A 16,903-nucleotide genomic window follows, 5' to 3' on the forward strand; every position below is an offset into this window, starting at 1 on the left:
ACTTACTAGAACTAATAAAATAAAGTTTGTGTTGCCTCAAATATAATAACTTTGTTTAAGAGGGAAGTTTTTTGGTCAGTTGAATTTGAGTTGCCAATTGTGTACACAGTTTCCTCGGTGTTATAAACGATATATACATTATACATTCAAAATTAAATTTGAAGTTTGAAGTTTTTTTAGCTAGTAGTAAATATAGAGATATGATGATTAAACACAGAGGAAACTGTGTACACAATCGGCAACTCAAATTCAGCTGACCAGTTTTTTATATGATGAGTCCTGAGAAGATTAGACAAGAATTCTTAAATGTAAGTTTGTCCTAATTATTTTTGTTTAAGAGAAATAAAGAGACAAAATTACATTAAACATTTGCTTTGAATTCTTAATATAATTATATTTTTTTTAAGTTTATACAAAATTATCCTAATTATCCTAACTTTAAGAAATGAACAATGTTCTTTTTTGATACATGTATGGATGTTTTTACCCTTGTTGTTTTATTGAATTATAAATTGTACAACTTTAAACTGCTTAGAATTGATCACATTATAATTACGATTTCTTACCTAACACATTAAAAAGATATGTATGGTTTTGCTTTGCTCCCTTCTTTGTAAGATTATATAAATAACTGATCTCTCAGTTAACTTTGATCTTATAATTAAGATTTCAGTCATTAGGTAAGAGGTGAGAAAGGCCAGTAGCGCTGTAAGAATAAGACAATGGGCGATAAATTCTGCCTCCAAAGTTGCGATTTTGGAGCTGGTAAATATGGGAAGGAATAAGTATTAATTATTGTAACAATTATCGGCAATATCCTTCCTGGTGAATGGACATTATACAGGGATATGTTCATGGAAGTTAAATTAACCCTTTCCAAAGAACACAAAATTTTCAGCAAATGATGTCAAATATATTCGCAAATATACATCAGAGGAGGTTATAAGGGTGAAGAGGGGGGGGGGGGAGAGTGGTTTTTATGTACAAAACTAAAAATACACATAGAAATATATTTTATAAATCAACCAAAGACAAATTATTGTTAGGTTACATAACAATTTTGGGAAGAAATTGATAAATTCCTACATATCTATAACACAAAGTAGAACGATGTCTGTCTGTTTGTCTGTGTGTCTGTTTGTCTGTTTGTTTGTAGCGAAAGATCTCGCTAACCGCTGAACCGATCGGGTTCTCCTTTACAGGGTAGTTTCTTATAGGTCCCGGGAAGGTTTATAACTATTTTCTTGGGAGGTGGGACACCCCGAACCCCCCCAAAAAATTAAAAATACCAACCCCTCAAAAAAAATTTTCTTTTTAAAACTAAAATTAAAATAGTGGGGTCGACTACCCCCCCCCCAAAAAAAAAAAAAAATTCCCCCCCCCCCCCAATTTTATTTTTCTTTTAAATCTAAAATATGAAAAATTGGTTTGCTTAAACCTCTTGGGGCAAAGCCCCTAGAGGCTAGGGCCGAAGCCGCTAGTATTTTATAAGTGGATATTCCATTTGGTGGCTTATTCCTGAATTCATGAGAGTCCTATAGAACAAAGTTTAAGAATAAAATAAAATTTACTAATCTGGAAATAAGTTTTCGCAAAAGAGTAAATAGCAGCTGCCATTGCATTCACTACTTGCTAAGAGGGCAGATTTTTTTTGTAGGGGTATGTAGCTTATGCGGCTACTTAGCCTTTGAATTTTAATTTAGAATGAAAATTTCTTTTTTTGTTTTGAGTATGATTTCACACCACTAAAATGAAACTAAAAAGTCACAAGGTTTGAAACAGGATTGTTGGTACCATTTCTTAATGTTGGTTGCAGTGGAAGGGATAGGTATCTAGGCATTTAAATAATATAATGTGATAGTAATAGTTAGTCTATTATTCCTTTTCTTATTTCCAATAACTTCTTAATCTGGCATATCCCTCAAAGTTCCCAGTTAAGCGTTGAAAACCCCCTTTATATTTTAAATATATGTATAAAAAATTAAAAGGGGGTGGGGGAATGATAGGTTTTTCCTTAGTTTTGTATTAGGTCAGGCTAGGTTAGGTTATATTAGGCACTGGGTTGGGGCACCGAAGTTATAGGCCCCGCAGAATTAAAGCACCCTCCCCCCTTCCTTGAAAAAAACTACCCACCCCCTTTTTTGAATATTTTTTAAAAATAAGATGGAGGGAGGGTTTCAGGGGTTCAATATGCCCTTTGAGTGAAGCACCGAAAATCTTCAGATAACATATTTGCGAATCCAAAATAGCATTTCATGTTTAGAATTGATTAAAAACGCGCAGAATAAATGTCCCTTTTCCAGCAAGGTTCTAGATTTAACTAGCCTTTAGGAGTCCTTAATATTGTTTTTAGTTGAATTAATACACCAGTCCAACTATGGAGTATGATCATATTGTTATTGGTAATATTATCAATATTTATCTCATTAAGATAATATTTCGTCTTTTGTGTTATATGCAATTTTTATCCACGCATTATTTGTTTTGTTTATTTATTAAAAGCTACGCTTTCATATAATCAGGGTCGGTCCGTCCGTCCGGAACTGTTAGCTCTTTTAGTTAATTTAGACAAGTTAGAATTGTCCTATCGATATCAAACTTTGCCTGATGATTCTTATAACAGTAAGGTAAATTTAGAAATCATAGCAACTCTATAATCTTTACCAGAAAGTCCGTACGTCCTTTTAAAACATGTTGATTTTTTAACTTTTATTCAAAAATTTCCTATTTGGTATATGTATCATCTGATTTTGTATCCCTGGATTTTGGAAATACTGATTCCTTGGATAACAAAATCTATATTATAAGCGAAGTCTTCCCTTCTTAACCCTTACAGATCGGGCCCCAATTCCCACCTTATCAGATCGGGGTGGCTCTAAGAGCCCCCCATCCCCTCTATCTCGGCTCCTGTTACAGATAAAGACGTAAAATTTTTTCTGGTGGTTCAAGTGTATTTTTAGCGAAAATTACTTTTTCTAGTCATAGCGGTCAGACCGCTCCTTAGCCGCTGTTTAGCGGCCAGCCGCTAAATTTTAAAAGAGCTGTAGAGCGGCCAATTTTGCAGCTAGGATAACTAAATTTTAGGACGAACTTTTATTTTTAATAACAAAAAAATAGTTTTTCTGATCATCGCCGAAAAACGGCAAATAAAGGAAACCGCCATTTTCGGCAGTTACGGCGGTAAAACGGCGGTTGGCGGCGCCACTAAATATTTTTATCTGTTTATTGTTGCTCAAGGATTTACCAAAAAATTTATAGGTCTCTAGCTGTAATAGAAGCCACGATATTTATAATATATGTCTATAGTAAAAGCCGGACAAAAAATCGGTCATAAAGTCGGTCAGGGAGCGGTCAAACGGTCATAACACCACTTTTCTCAGAAGGTCATTGATATCTAAGTATTCACCAAAAAAAATTTTAGGTTTCTACCTTATTACACAAAAGTCATAATGTACAAATTAAGATTTAATTAGAATTTTTTCTAATTTTGGTGCTACCCAACCGACTTTGACCGGGCACTACGACCAACACAGACCAGATATCATAATAAAATCAACTCTTGTCGACGTATAATTACTAAACTTAAAAAGTCATGAAGTCACAGCTTTCCAACTTGCCTACAAAAAAAATGAGATTGAAAAGAGGGGGGGCTCTTAGAGCCCACCCCCCCCCCCCCATCTGTAAGCGTTAACCTCGAATATAGCCTCTAACATACCTTGGACCAAAACTAAGCTTCTCTGAAAATTGTATAATGATCCAGTCGATTATTAATTATTTCGATTGCTAAAACTTTTTTAAACAACTGTTATAAGCAAAACTAAAGTGACTAATCAAATGCCTGTTTTTTAGGCGGTGGTGTAAATGGATTGAGTACCGCCTATCAGCTGGCTAAAAGAGGAAAAAAGACACTACTTATAGAAAAAGTATTCTTTGCTTTGTTGGATGTTGTTATCATTGTTTTAATTTTGAATCATATACTAATTTTAAGTTGGAAAGATAAAAACTATAAAATGAAAAAAATTGATTTTTTAGTTTCCCCTTCCTCATTCTCGTGGCAGCTCTCATGGCCAGTCCAGAGGAATCCGCAGGGCCTATCCTGACCCTTACCTAACCTCATTGATGGAACAGGTATTGTAAATATTTGTCTTGTTTAAAGTGTTATGTAAAGATAAAAAATAAGAACCTAGCAAACGAGTCTGACTCTGATTATGACGTAAAAAAAATTTGCCAATAAGAGGCTAATATACACTGTAATTGACCAATGGTAAAATTAATAGTGGCCTCTCACTCGTTAATTTTTTTTACGTCATAATCAAAGTTAGACACTTTTACTAGGTTCAAAAAATAATAGTGACATATAGGATAAGTAATATGCTAAAAAATAAATCCTTATATAAAAGTAACTGAACTGAAATGTTTCTACTTTACAATTAAGCTTCTTATGGTTCTGGGAAGGTTTGTAACTATTTTAAGAGGGTACCAACACCCTCCCAAGAGAAATTGCCCCTAGAAAAAAATAATCAACCACTTCCCCCACAACAAAATTTTTTTTTCTATTTTAAACTTAATGAAATTTGTGGTCGAATGCAACCCACCACCATCACCTTAAGTGCAAGTGCCCATAGAGGCTCAGAGTACCCGCTATTAACAAAGTAAAAAATATTTTTGATTTAGGCATATAAAGAATGGGATGAAATCATGAAACTGACTGGAGTTAAACTTATTAAGTAAGATTTACATTTAATTAGTTGCATATTATTAGTTCAATATTTATTAGTTTATGTCCCAAGCCTCTTCTGAATTTTTAAAATGATAGTGGAATTTTTTTCCTATCTGGCCTATAAAAGATTTTTAAGAATATGGTCAACGAAATGTGATATTAAAATATTTATTTGTTATCAGTCTCTCGCTGTTACTTATTACATTTAATTCTGTACAGTTTTCTTTATGATGAAAGTTTGTATAGATTACACAATGGCCTATTTGCACACAATTTTTAAGGCTCGGCAGCCGCGCAACTAGCCGCAGGGCTGTGGTAGAGCATAAGGTGTGTCTTCTGTAAGCTACACATCTATAATAAGGCTTATGCTTCTCTAAGCTGTGTGTCTGAATTCAGCTTAGGCTGCTGAGCCCTGGTTAGTTTAGTTTGTATGTATTCTCTCTTCAAAGAAAGTTTCCAGGAAAAGCTTTTTTATCTTTATTCTATAAAAAGAACTATTTTTCTAACTTAGTGATGAGAAAGTTTTTTTGCGCAAAATATCTTCACCTTACTTATCTAGTTAGGTAGATGAATGGTTTATTATGTTTTGGAGAGCATACATAAATCTAACATTAGATTTAATGGATTGTACTTTTTTAAAGGGAAACTTTTCTCAAGTTAAGGCCTGTACGTCCGTTCATATGTAACAGATAGCTCTTATCGTTGATTTAGGCATGTTAGAATTGTCTTATCTATTAAAACTTTACATGATGATTTGCATAATAGTTGGCTACGATTTAGAAAACATAGCAACTCTATAATCGTTAGTAGAAATTTCGTACATTCATTTGATACATGCTGATTTTAGACTATTGTGATGTACGTTAGTCCTATCGTTTTCCCTCTTATAATGTATATATATATAACATACATATAAAGCCTATGACAAAACATACAAATTAAGTCAGCTATGAATAGTTGAATTTCTTAGGATAAATCTAGCTCCCGGAAAATTATAACGTCGAAAAAATGTATTTCTAATATTATTGGAATGAATCGTATGTAAATATAAATGTACAAAATGGTTTGCTTAGATTACCTTTTTAAGTTTGGCGGATTTTGGTGCTAGGTTGTCCATCTAGATCTACTATATCTATTTACTAGCGGCTACGCCTCTACTAGAGGCCTCTAGGGGCACTTGAGGAGAGGAGAGTTTTTTTGTTTTTGTTTTTTTTTTGAGGGGGGGTGTCCCACCCCCCAAGAAAATAGTTATAAACCTTCCCGGGATCTATGAGAAGCTACCCTGTTAAGGCGAACCCGATCGGTTCAGTGGTTAGCGAGATCCTTTGGTACAAACAAACACACAGATACACAAGCATCCTGTTACTTTAGTATAAGGATGTATAAACAACAAAGAAAAAAAGAAAATGTAAAATAATTTTAATTTTCAGAGAAACTGGTCTTTTGTGCTTTTCCGATGATCAAGACAATAAATTTCTAAATCAAATCATCAACAGTTTTGAGAAAAATCCAGGTATTAAAGATTAGAGGTATTAATTTATAGTTATGAAAACAAATAATTGTGCTCTGAGAGTTGTGCTTTTTTAATGAAATTCCTTTAAAAAAAATGACAGGATGTGTGTGTGTGTGATCTCGTTAACCACTAATCTCATATAGCCTTTCTTTACAGTGAAGCTTTCTAAGTAAGATAGATCAAAGGCAATACTCAATCAAAAGAAAAAGAAATATTAATGTAACAAGGATGGTACATAAGTAGGGAAGCACAAAAAAGAAAATAGTAAATAAAAACAAATATAGAGTTACTGTTATTAAATCAAAAACGTCCGAAATAATTTTATTTTTTCACAGACAGACAGATAGATGTAAATTAAAAATTATAGAGTAACTTCGCTTTTAAAAATATTACGAAGTTAAACACTTGCAAAAATTAAAGATTGACTTTTACAAGATTTTTATGATAGGGGCCAAAAATGAAGTATACTCCGGGGAAGAATTGTCAAAGAAGTATCCCTTCATAAGGTAATTAGTTATGCAAAGGTTTTTTTTGTAGAGCTTTACTCTAGCATTTTGATATGTCCATATTTTCTTCTGCCCGTGTGTGAATAGGAATAGTTATTTATCGCATCATATTATAGACATCTTTCCGCGGATTTAAAATAAAAAAAAATAAGAATATTTTTATGGCGATTACTTTAATATTCGTGGAAAATATGGCTGAGAATCGGTTTCGAAGACATACTGGAAAGAAGTTTTCTGGTTAATATTTAACGTAATAGCACATTAGCAAGAAAAGTAAACCTTACGATACCTTGTAAAAGTAGCTTTGATTTGATCAAACGTTCTTTTTTAGTTTGGGTGGCAAAGGTGTTGGTTGTTACGATCCCAGCGGAGGTGTTCTTATGGCAGATAAAGCTTTAAAATGCTTACAGGTATAGAATTGTTATTTATCGCATCGTATTATAAACAGCTTTCCGCGGATATAATAATGTGCAATTATAGATTAAAACAAGTTTTGTTAGGCCCAAGATGCTGAAGGAACGGGCTAACTAAATTGGTTTTAATATTATGATTTTTATATTCGTAGAAAAGTGAAAACTGAATATAATACGATAAAATACATGATTTTTAAGTGTGGCTGAGAACCAGTTCTAATCAAGCGGATTTTGATCGGTTTCGAAGCCAAACTAGTAAATATTTTTATACAAGAATTGGTTAGAGAACGAAAATTATATGAAAACACACTCAAATCAAGGATGACATCATCCACAAAAGCGAAGCTCAACTAAACAGTTTTCAAACAAACCAACATCGTTAATTGTGGACTATTAATGTAATTAACATTTCACCAAAAATTGATTATAGAGATGCTTAGCTTATATCAGTATACCCAATTCAATGAAATATTTATGATATCTACAATACAAAGTAGAACTGTGTCTGCCTGTCCGTCTGAAACTTTAGATCTTGGTAGCTGCTGATCCTATTGGGATCTACTCTTCAGAGAAATACAGCTGATGGTAGTTTTAGCTATTTATTATATATTTAAAGCTTTAAGAACAATTCTTTATAGTATTGGGACTTCCCATCACCTCCTGGGGCGAAGCCACTAGTATCATATAAAATATTATTTTTTTTGATAAGCTTATTCTTCATGTCTTTAATGGACCTTCTAGTAATGATTGCTTTGGTTTGTCAATTGTTCCTGTTTAAATAAGCTCTTTATAGTGACTGTAAAGAATGACGTCAAACAATGAAAAAGATAAAATAATACACAGGCTAAATTACCAATGACAGGCCATTATACATTTTAACTGACCAATGGTAGGCCAATATAACATCATTTTCTGTAAGCACAATAAAAAGCTTCCTGTTGAAAACCTAGGAGCTGATAGTGAGATATGGTGGAGTTATTCATGACGGAGATGGGGTGGAGGATATCCAGCATGATCAGGATAAGGTTCAGATCTGCACTTCTTCAGGGAGAAGGTAAGATATGGAGGAGTTATTCATGATGGAGATGGGGTGGAGGATATCCAGCATGATCAGGATAAGGTTCAGATCTGCACTTCTTCAGGGAGAAGGTAAGATATGGGGGAGTTATTCATGACGGAGATGGGGTGGAGGATATCCAGCATGATCAGGATAAGGTTCAGATCTACACTTCTTCAGGGAGAAGGTACCTTCAATAATTGTAGCACAATTAATCTGTGAAGCTCTTTATAGTGCCTATTTAAAATAACGTTATACAACACAAATGACTAATGATAGCCCAATACACAGACTAAATTATCAAAAGCAGGCCTGTAATTAACCATTGGTAGGCCAGTATGACGTCATTTTTTATAGCCACTATAAAAAGCTAATTAATCTGTAAGTATATTATATTGGAAGAACAAATATTGAAAAATTAAAAGATAACATATTTTTTGTGTTGCGGGGGGGGGAGGGTGTTACATTTTGTTAGTTACCATATTTAGTATATTGTTGGGTGATAGACCCCACCGCCCCTTACATGCTCAGGCTAAATAAACTAATCCTGTCCTGGCCTATTCCTAAACTTCCCTCAAAATTTGGAACGATCGGTCCAGCCGTTTACAAGCTTTTAAGTATATAAACATACACACACATACTACTTAGTACTTTTAAATACTTATTCTTGGAACTATCGTATATAATACATAAATATAACAAAAACTTTTTTAATAAAAGTTTTAATGAAAAACTACATATAAAATAAAATTGTTCTATACAAACCAGTTTTATAACAATTTATCAATTGTCTTATCCCTTATGATCTGAGATAAATTCAGATGATTTATTGCAAAGCTATTAAAATATTTATAAAGAACTTAATTAGAAATTTGATTTTAGGTTTGTGGCTAAAAGCTGTGTCATTTGTGCAGGTATAGTTTTAACTAACCCCAACTAGCAACCGAAAAAAAATAATTTTTAATAAACAACTGATCTTAACATTGCTTGAAAAATAACATTTACGTCCCCCTAGAGGCTTGTAGGTCATAGACATCCATTGGGGGGGAGGGGGGGGGGTAATGGGGTGATTACCCCCCCCCCCAAACAAATTGGGGGGTGCCGTAGGCACCCTCAAAATATTTTTTATTTTACCCCTTTCATTTAAAATTTACCCCTACCTTGGGGGTGCCTACCATTTAGGAGGGGGTATTTACCCCCCCCCCCAAACAATTTTAGGGGGGGAAATACCCCCTCCAAAATAAAAAATCCCTAACAAAAAAAAATCTGGCACACTTCGCGCGCATTTTTACTACTAAGTATTAATACATTATCAAATTACCCACCCCAAAAATTTTACCCCGGGGGTAAATTTTGGAGGGGGGTAAACAAAATTTACCACTGCCAACAGATTATACAAGGGGTAATTACCCCCCCCCCAAGCAAATTTTACCCCCGGGGTAAAAATTTAGGGGGGGTTAAAAAAAATTTGCTGCGCGCTTCGCGCGCTATTTATTTTAGCTTGGACGCCCCTGTGCATTTTTGACGAACAGACACACACACCTTTGACTTTACGATAAATTCACTAAGTGAAAAAGTCTTTGATACTTCCCAGCTATTTATTGAAATATATTTCGGTGGACATTGCACCCTCATCAGTCTTGAGTTTAGTTGGATGTTACATTGTAGGCCCTTGGTCTGGTCCTCTATTGAAACAGCTTGGATACACAGTGCCTCTCCAACCTATCAAGATCCCTGTCTACTACTGGAAAGCTGATCATTTTCTCCCCCACACATGGATCTATGAAGGTAGGTTTCGTGATTTTTTAATGTATTATTCACATTCACATTTTAATTCATATTGCTGTACTTTAAGAATATGATCAAATTATCATTAAACAACAAACATTATAGGTTCATTAGTTTGAATTTATAGATCCACTTATTAAATTCCTGTTCAATAGGATACTTAAATCCAGGCTATGGTGTTCATTTCTGGGGCCTTCCCTCCTTGGAATACCCTGGACTTGTTAAGGTGATAATTTTAGTAATTTTTGTTTGTCAACCATGTTCTTCAGGTAGTCTTGCTAATGGGTTGGAACCTTGGGGGATTCCCTCCCTAGAATATCCAGGTCTATTGAAGGTATTAGAAACATTTTATTGTTTTTAACAAAGCTCCTCTACTTATAAGTAACCTAAAAGGAATTATTATCAGTCTGTAATGCCTTTCAAATAATAGTAAAAGTTTTTCATCAATATTGTTTTGATTGCTTGCCTTTATTTACCAGTTATTTTTTGCCATACTTGTAAAGATTTTCTCTCAAACAATCAACACTCATATTACAAGATTATGCTTTCCCTCAAATCTTAAACCCCCCCCCCCCCCCTTATTGCTTTGGAAATAAATTTAAAATATGAGGGGAGAGGGTAAGCGGTAGATTATATTTAAAGGAGAATAAAAAGTAACAATTCCACATCCCCTTAGAAGATAGGACAATCTTCTATGAGTGGAACCAATAACTTATTGTGCATGAAATAGTGTGCTTTTATTATCTACACGTCTTTTATTTTATTCATTGTAATAGTTACAATTTAAATAAAAAATCTGGAACATCTAAATGAAGAATTAATTTAGATCAATGAGAGCATAAGGAAATACTATGTTTAGATATGTCCTCATCATGGACCAGAGATAGACCCAGATACAAGGAATAAACCATGTACTGATGATATTATGTTTAGATATGTCCTCATCATGGACCAGAGATAGACCCAGATACAAGGGATAAACCATGTACTGATGATATTATGTTTAGATATGCCCTCATCATGGACCAGAGATAGACCCAGATACAAGGGATAAACAATGTACTGATGATATTAAACAAGAATTAACTAATTTTATAAGGTATTGGACACAGAATAATAATTTTGTTTAATTAATAATCCCTTATTTTAAATGGAAGAAATAAAGAAAGTCATGCTTATTTCCTGATTTAAAAGATTTACACGAATTATAGATACACTAGGGGTTCTATAGTCGAAGGGATATGGAAGGGCAAAAAGAGCCTAAAACAGTACCTAGACTTATTTATAAAAATAAAATAGCCTTAAACTATCAAAAGAACTGTAAGAAGTTTTACTGTAAAGGAGAACCTAACCGGTTCAGCGGTTAGCGAGATCTTCGATACAGTCAAAAAAAGCTTACTACTTCATATAATAGAATAGTTATTACTTAATAAGTATTAATCTTCCTAGAGCAATGTTCCCAACGGTTGAGCCCATAGTTTCTGTGGAAGAGAGTTGTATCTACACGCTGTCCCCAGACTGGAACCCGATCCTGGATACTTTGCCAGCTGCCAGAAATATTGTCATTGGAGTAGGTTTTTCAGGTATAATGGCCTTTTTTTATTTTTAAACAGTACAATTCCTTAACAGCCATATATTTTTCAGGGCCGTAGAAAAAAAACTAAATAATTTATAATCAAAATCTAGTAGGAGCGTCAGGCAAAGTGCAGCAACATGTTTTGATTCAACCTACTTAAAGCTAAACTACTTTAAAACAAGAAGTAGATAAATAGTATATTTATAAATATACCTTATTATAACTTTATTTTGCTTCTAGCCTTTTGTATTCACATCTAAAAATTGTATAACCTTTATTTGAATAAGGTTATGAGTAATAAACATTTATTTGTCCGAACGTCAGTACATACCAGTATTTTTTCACTCGACAGTGTGCTTCCAATAAGAAATTAAATGATTTCTCCTTTCCATTGAGTTACTTGCTTTTTTAGACATTAACAAGGACCTTTAGATGCTATGGGGAAGGGGAAATGTCCCATATTCTCCATTGAAACTTAAGGCAATGCTGCTTCGCAGCCTCTGATGATTATTGTTCTTGTTCACATTAAGAGTACAGACAAAACCAATATATTATTGATAAATATTTATATAAGCATTTTTTGTCATAATGGGTAAGAGAAATATTGCTTAGAGGAGATTATAAATAATAAAAAACAAGGATAATAACGATTATGAGAAGCACAGAAGGAACGAACTGTAATTTTTTATTACATCCACATACAATTTTTTATAAAAATCTTTTAAATTTAAACAAAAACTTTTTGGATTTCTGAAACTTTTTTGCTGATTAAGTTTAGATTAACAAGATGTCAGGTAAAATTTTAAGCTTTTCCCCCTCAAAAAAAAATATGCCAGAGGGAAATCAACTAGTCCTATTAAATGAAGTAGTAAGGTTTTTTTGTCTAAAGCTTAAGATCTCATTAACTAGTGAACCGATTTGGTTCTCTATGAGGTAATTTTTACATAGGTCCTATGGTTTTATGCTAGATACAAAACAACTAGATGATTATGGGTGAAGCAGCCATATTATCATAGTATATACATATAAGTTTAGTCTAAGGAAAGAAACATAATTAAAAGAAAAACTTTTCTCAGCTTGTTTTGTCTTCAACAAATATTTTTCTAAGAAAATTTTTTTTTCTCATTTTGTATGTTTAGAAAGAAATGTAATTATATTTTTCTGAGAATAAATATAGTTTAGACTTGTTCTAGAATAAGTATTTCCAATTATAACAACTATGTATAATCAGGGATCCAAAGGGATAAGACATGGTCGATGAATTAATGTACATCTCCAATGATGAAAAACAAAATTATCCCTTTTACAGATCATAATTAGATGTAAAAACGTTTGGACGATCAATTGAATGAACCAACCAATCAAAATTTACTAAAGTTGTTGAGCCAACGAATAAGAAACGTTATTATACATCTTTTGGAATTAGCATAATAAACAGCCCAATTTTCCCTTCCTCCCTGATGTAAAATCTTGTTATTACACACAAAAACGAATGTTTTTAATATTTATGGTCTAAGCGTCAAAGTCTTATTTCGTTACTATGCCTGTAACATTTTTAGATAAGCTATGGAACTTCGTTGCTTTTTAGGTGGCCCTGGAACTTAGATTAACCAAAAAGATCTACATAAAGTTTTTTAGGGAAACCTCTGAATTAAAATATAAGACATATCATTTCCTTTTTTTGCCCTTTAAGTTTTAACCAACTTAATATTCAATGAAAATCTTATTAGTATAATCGCCAATGTTTTCGAATTTGTTCTGGTTAAAACGTATTGGTATGTGCTATATTTTTTTTAACCCTTAACGGTCGGGGGGGGGGGGGCGTTGAACGCCCCCCCATCCGGTTTTTTCTATCTCATTTTCTGTGTGTGAAAGATAAAGAGCCCAAACTGCTTGACTTTTTAAGTGTGGGTATGAGACATAACTAAGAGTTGAAATTTTTTGAAAATCTCCATCCTGGCGGGCACAGGATGCCAGCAAACCTGGCAGGGTCATCCAGGTAAAAAGCAAAAATATTTTTTTGACTTAAACAAAGCATTTTATCTTACCAAAATACTAAATTATCCTCTAGTAGTACATCCTCATATGAAATACAGGTGTTCAAGTCAATTTCAGGTTCCAGGTATGATCCTGCAGGTCCTGATCCTCCAGGTCTCCAGAAATCTTTAAATGGCTCCTGTGGCCGCAATTTTTACTTAGAGACTTCAAATTTCAAACTTAAGCTTTTCTTACATGTCTACATAACGTATTAAAATTTCATAAAGATCCGCCGCCGTTTTCCCGCCGACCGCCGACTGCGGCGGCTGGCAGCTGCCAAGTACAGCTGCGGCCGCTGAAATTTATAGTTTGATATTTCAAATATAAAATTTACATAGAAATAAACATTTTCTGCAAAAAAAATGTTATTCTAGCTTCAAAAATAAAAAAATTACAGCCGTTTGAAATTTTTAAGTAAAAAAGAACCTAAAAACAAAGGTTGTTAAATAAAAGGGTGAAGGAAGCGAAAATTGACCTTGACTTACTTAAGGTCGGAAATTCATCATAACACAGGAGACTTACACAAAAAAATTTAGCCCTCTAGCTCTAATAGGAACTGAGATAATAGGGGGGGGGGGCGTTGAACGCCCCCCCCCCCCCCGACTGATTAAGGTGCGGCAAGGGGCCCGACTGTAAGGGGTTAAAGTTACAATTGTTTAAAGCGAAGCTTTCCTATAATTAGGGTTAGTCTGTCCGAAACTTAACAATCTGATTACTGTCGTAGCTAGGTATGATTTAGAAAGCGCAGCAACTCTTTTATCGTTACCAGAAGTCCATCGTCCATTTAAAACATGTTGTAATTTACCTTTTTGACAAAAAAATTTATTTTGAATGATTCGCCTATTTATCTGATTTTTAGAATATTGATTCCTATAAATATAACAAAGTACAATGTAATAAGCAAAGCATCTCTATAATCAAGTCCTAAAAAAGAGAGTATGTCCTTAAACAGTATACTGCATTAAAGCCGTTTTGCAACAAATTTACTTACAATTTTGTTATATTTTGCTTATTCAGTTCTGACACTCTACAACATGCAAGGGTTGATGTTCATTTGTTGTACCGTTTTAGAGCTTTGATTTTATGGATGTTTTCATCATTGTTTGATTTTAAATCTAGGTACAGGATTCAAGCTAGGACCTGTTACTGGATCAATCCTGGCAGATCTTGCCATGGGAATCAAGGACAGGTAGAATTATTTAAAGCAGTTTATGTAGCTTCTTTAAAAATATTATATTTTATCGGAATCAAAGATTTTAACTCAATAATTGTCTTGGAGGAGAGAGTGAATTAAAGAGGGAAGGGACATTATTTGACTATAGATTATACTGAACTAAAAAATTTCTAAAACATTTTTTGGTTGCAAGAACTTTCACATCAATTGATTTAATTGTGGGTGCACATCAATTTTTCATCCATTGTCTTGTCCCTTAAGTGAAAAATGCCTGTTAATCGATATAACATTACTTGGATCTTACACCAGATTTTCATGTACTTTAATTAAGTGACACTCGTAGCTGGCTAAAATAACGATACCCCCCTCCTCCACCCTCTTTACCCCATCCTATCTCCTCCTACTGGATGAACGCACTGGCCAATAAATTATGTCCATGTTAGCAACCTACATTGACGACAATCTTACCCCTGTAATAATATTCATGTATATTAAATATCTACTTGATTGTTGAAAAAATGCTTATATGTTCCTGTTTCCTTAGAATTTTAATTATTTCCCATTGTCATATCCCGGATTATTTTAACATCATCACAATTGTAAAATAAATATTTCCAAAAATCAAAATATTATTTTGTTTCAGACAAGAGGCAAAAATATTTTCGCTGGAGAGGTTTTCTTCGCCAAAACTGTAATAATAATAAAATAATGTTAGTTTAAGTAAGGGCTTAGCAGCTGCGTGTCACCCGCGTGTAAGCCTCAGTAAAATCGTCATATTATCCTTATACTAAAGTAATAGGATGTTTGTCTGTTTGTCTGTGTGTCTGTACCGAAGGATCTCGCTAACTGCTGAACCGATCGGGTTCTCCTTACCAGGGTAGCTTCTCATAGGTCCCGGGAAGGTTTATAACTATTTTGGGGGAGGGTATCACCACCCTCCCAAGAGAAATCACAATAAAATCGAAAAAATGAAATATTTCCGCCGCATAGTGTCGCTAGCGTAGTTGCTCTGCGTAGAGACATGAATTTAACAGCTGATAACATAGACAAATTATTTCTCAAATTAGATATTTAAAATAAAATAAAAACATTTAAATGCCACTAGAGGCCTCTAGGGGCGTAGCCGCTAGTAACTTTATAATTCAGCTGGATGTATATACCTGTTCCCACACAAATAATCCATCTTTTTTTTTGCATACTAGCGGGTTTAAACTTAAGGCTTATGTGCGGCTGAGGCGTGGCTGTCGAAATATTTTCAAATATTTCTATTTTATTCTATGTTTTGAATATAATGTAACAATATTTTGAATGTTATATATCAATAAAATGAGATAATTTATTTGTGGTACAGATTTTTACATTATTTAATGTTAATATTTCTGATAATAAATAATAAATAGTTATTTATCGCATGCATTAATAGACAGCTTTCCGTGGATAGCAAAATTAAAAAAAAAATAAGGCTTAGGTTACAAATTGTCTATAATAAGATACAATATATGATTTTTAGTATGGCTCAAAGCCGGTTCTAATTCAGCGGATATTAATCGGAATCTGGATTAGCCTGTCATCGTTATTGACTTATAGATTAGCGTCACTGTTTATAGGACTTTCCTTGCTTTTTAACTTTCCCATCTATCCTTGGTCTTATATCACATGTATTATCTCACATAGGAATGGCTTATGGACACAACGCAACCCCCCTACAATAATATTCTGTCAAAACTTTTTGCATTCTATCCATTTGCAATTACAACGGTTTATGTCGCCTGTATGGCTTTAGAGTGGTTGTGGCTGACATATTAACGACATTATAATGAGACAATAGATATAAACTTATGTTGACATAATAACGACACGATTTTTTTGGGTTATTTTGAATCGTCTTGGAACTACACCTCTCGGGTGTTTTCCCAGCCCGAAGAAACACAAAGAATAATCTAGAATTCCTACTAGGAAAATTTGTTAGTGGTCCAAAAGCAGTTGAGGGGTAATTGTGGAATAACTTGTTAAGTGCATTACAGTTATTGATCAAACAACCATACCAGGGGAACAGGGATAATTATGCACAAGTAAAATTCAAGTGATTATTATTTTTTTAAATCAAAATTACAGTATC

General features: G+C 33.6%; 3 protein-coding genes across 5 annotated transcripts in view; 2 read left to right on the forward strand and 1 right to left on the reverse strand.

Annotated features, from left to right (window-relative positions):
* Positions 1-16,903, forward strand: part of LOC145306512 (uncharacterized) — a 370,409-nt gene that overhangs the window by 265,055 nt on the left and 88,451 nt on the right. The window lies entirely within an intron of this gene.
* The window catches only part of LOC145306518 (uncharacterized), a 288,222-nt gene that overhangs the window by 221,464 nt on the left and 49,855 nt on the right, over positions 1-16,903 (reverse strand). The gene's annotated exons all lie outside the window — the stretch shown is intronic.
* On the forward strand, positions 2,318-16,196 carry LOC145306338 (peroxisomal sarcosine oxidase-like). Of its 3 annotated transcripts, none has more exons than XM_080148434.1 (15): positions 2,318-2,402; positions 3,850-3,923; positions 4,033-4,128; positions 4,675-4,727; positions 6,151-6,233; positions 6,682-6,739; positions 7,071-7,149; positions 8,103-8,206; positions 9,092-9,123; positions 9,878-9,997; positions 10,267-10,331; positions 11,005-11,096; positions 11,447-11,580; positions 14,730-14,799; positions 15,428-16,196. In XM_080148434.1, the coding sequence occupies exons 1-15, from the start codon at positions 2,378-2,380 to the stop codon at positions 15,477-15,479; spliced, it is 1,137 nt and encodes a 378-aa protein (XP_080004560.1). In that variant the 5' UTR covers positions 2,318-2,377; the 3' UTR covers positions 15,480-16,196. The 3 variants fall into 3 exon arrangements, with proteins under 3 accessions (XP_080004560.1, XP_080004555.1, XP_080004566.1); XM_080148429.1 differs by lacking the exon at positions 10,267-10,331 and adding an exon at positions 10,153-10,223 and having other exon boundaries at positions 2,321-2,402; XM_080148440.1 differs by lacking the exon at positions 10,267-10,331 and adding an exon at positions 10,168-10,223 and having other exon boundaries at positions 2,321-2,402.

The sequence above is a fragment of the Acartia tonsa genome, chromosome 2, assembly GCF_053477335.1.
Source record: "Acartia tonsa isolate MP-2025a chromosome 2, ASM5347733v1, whole genome shotgun sequence".
NCBI lineage: Eukaryota > Metazoa > Arthropoda > Copepoda > Calanoida > Acartiidae > Acartia > Acartia tonsa.

Excerpts from the sequence above, each read along its gene's own strand:
- LOC145306338 (XM_080148429.1), top strand. The coding sequence starts at position 2,378 with ATGGAGTATGATCATATTGTTATTG. Across the intron at positions 4,728-6,150 it reads ACTGGAGTTAAACTTATTAA|AGAAACTGGTCTTTTGTGCT; the intron begins GTAAGATTTACA and ends TTTAATTTTCAG. Across the intron at positions 11,581-14,729 it reads CATTGGAGTAGGTTTTTCAG|GTACAGGATTCAAGCTAGGA; the intron begins GTATAATGGCCT and ends TTTTAAATCTAG.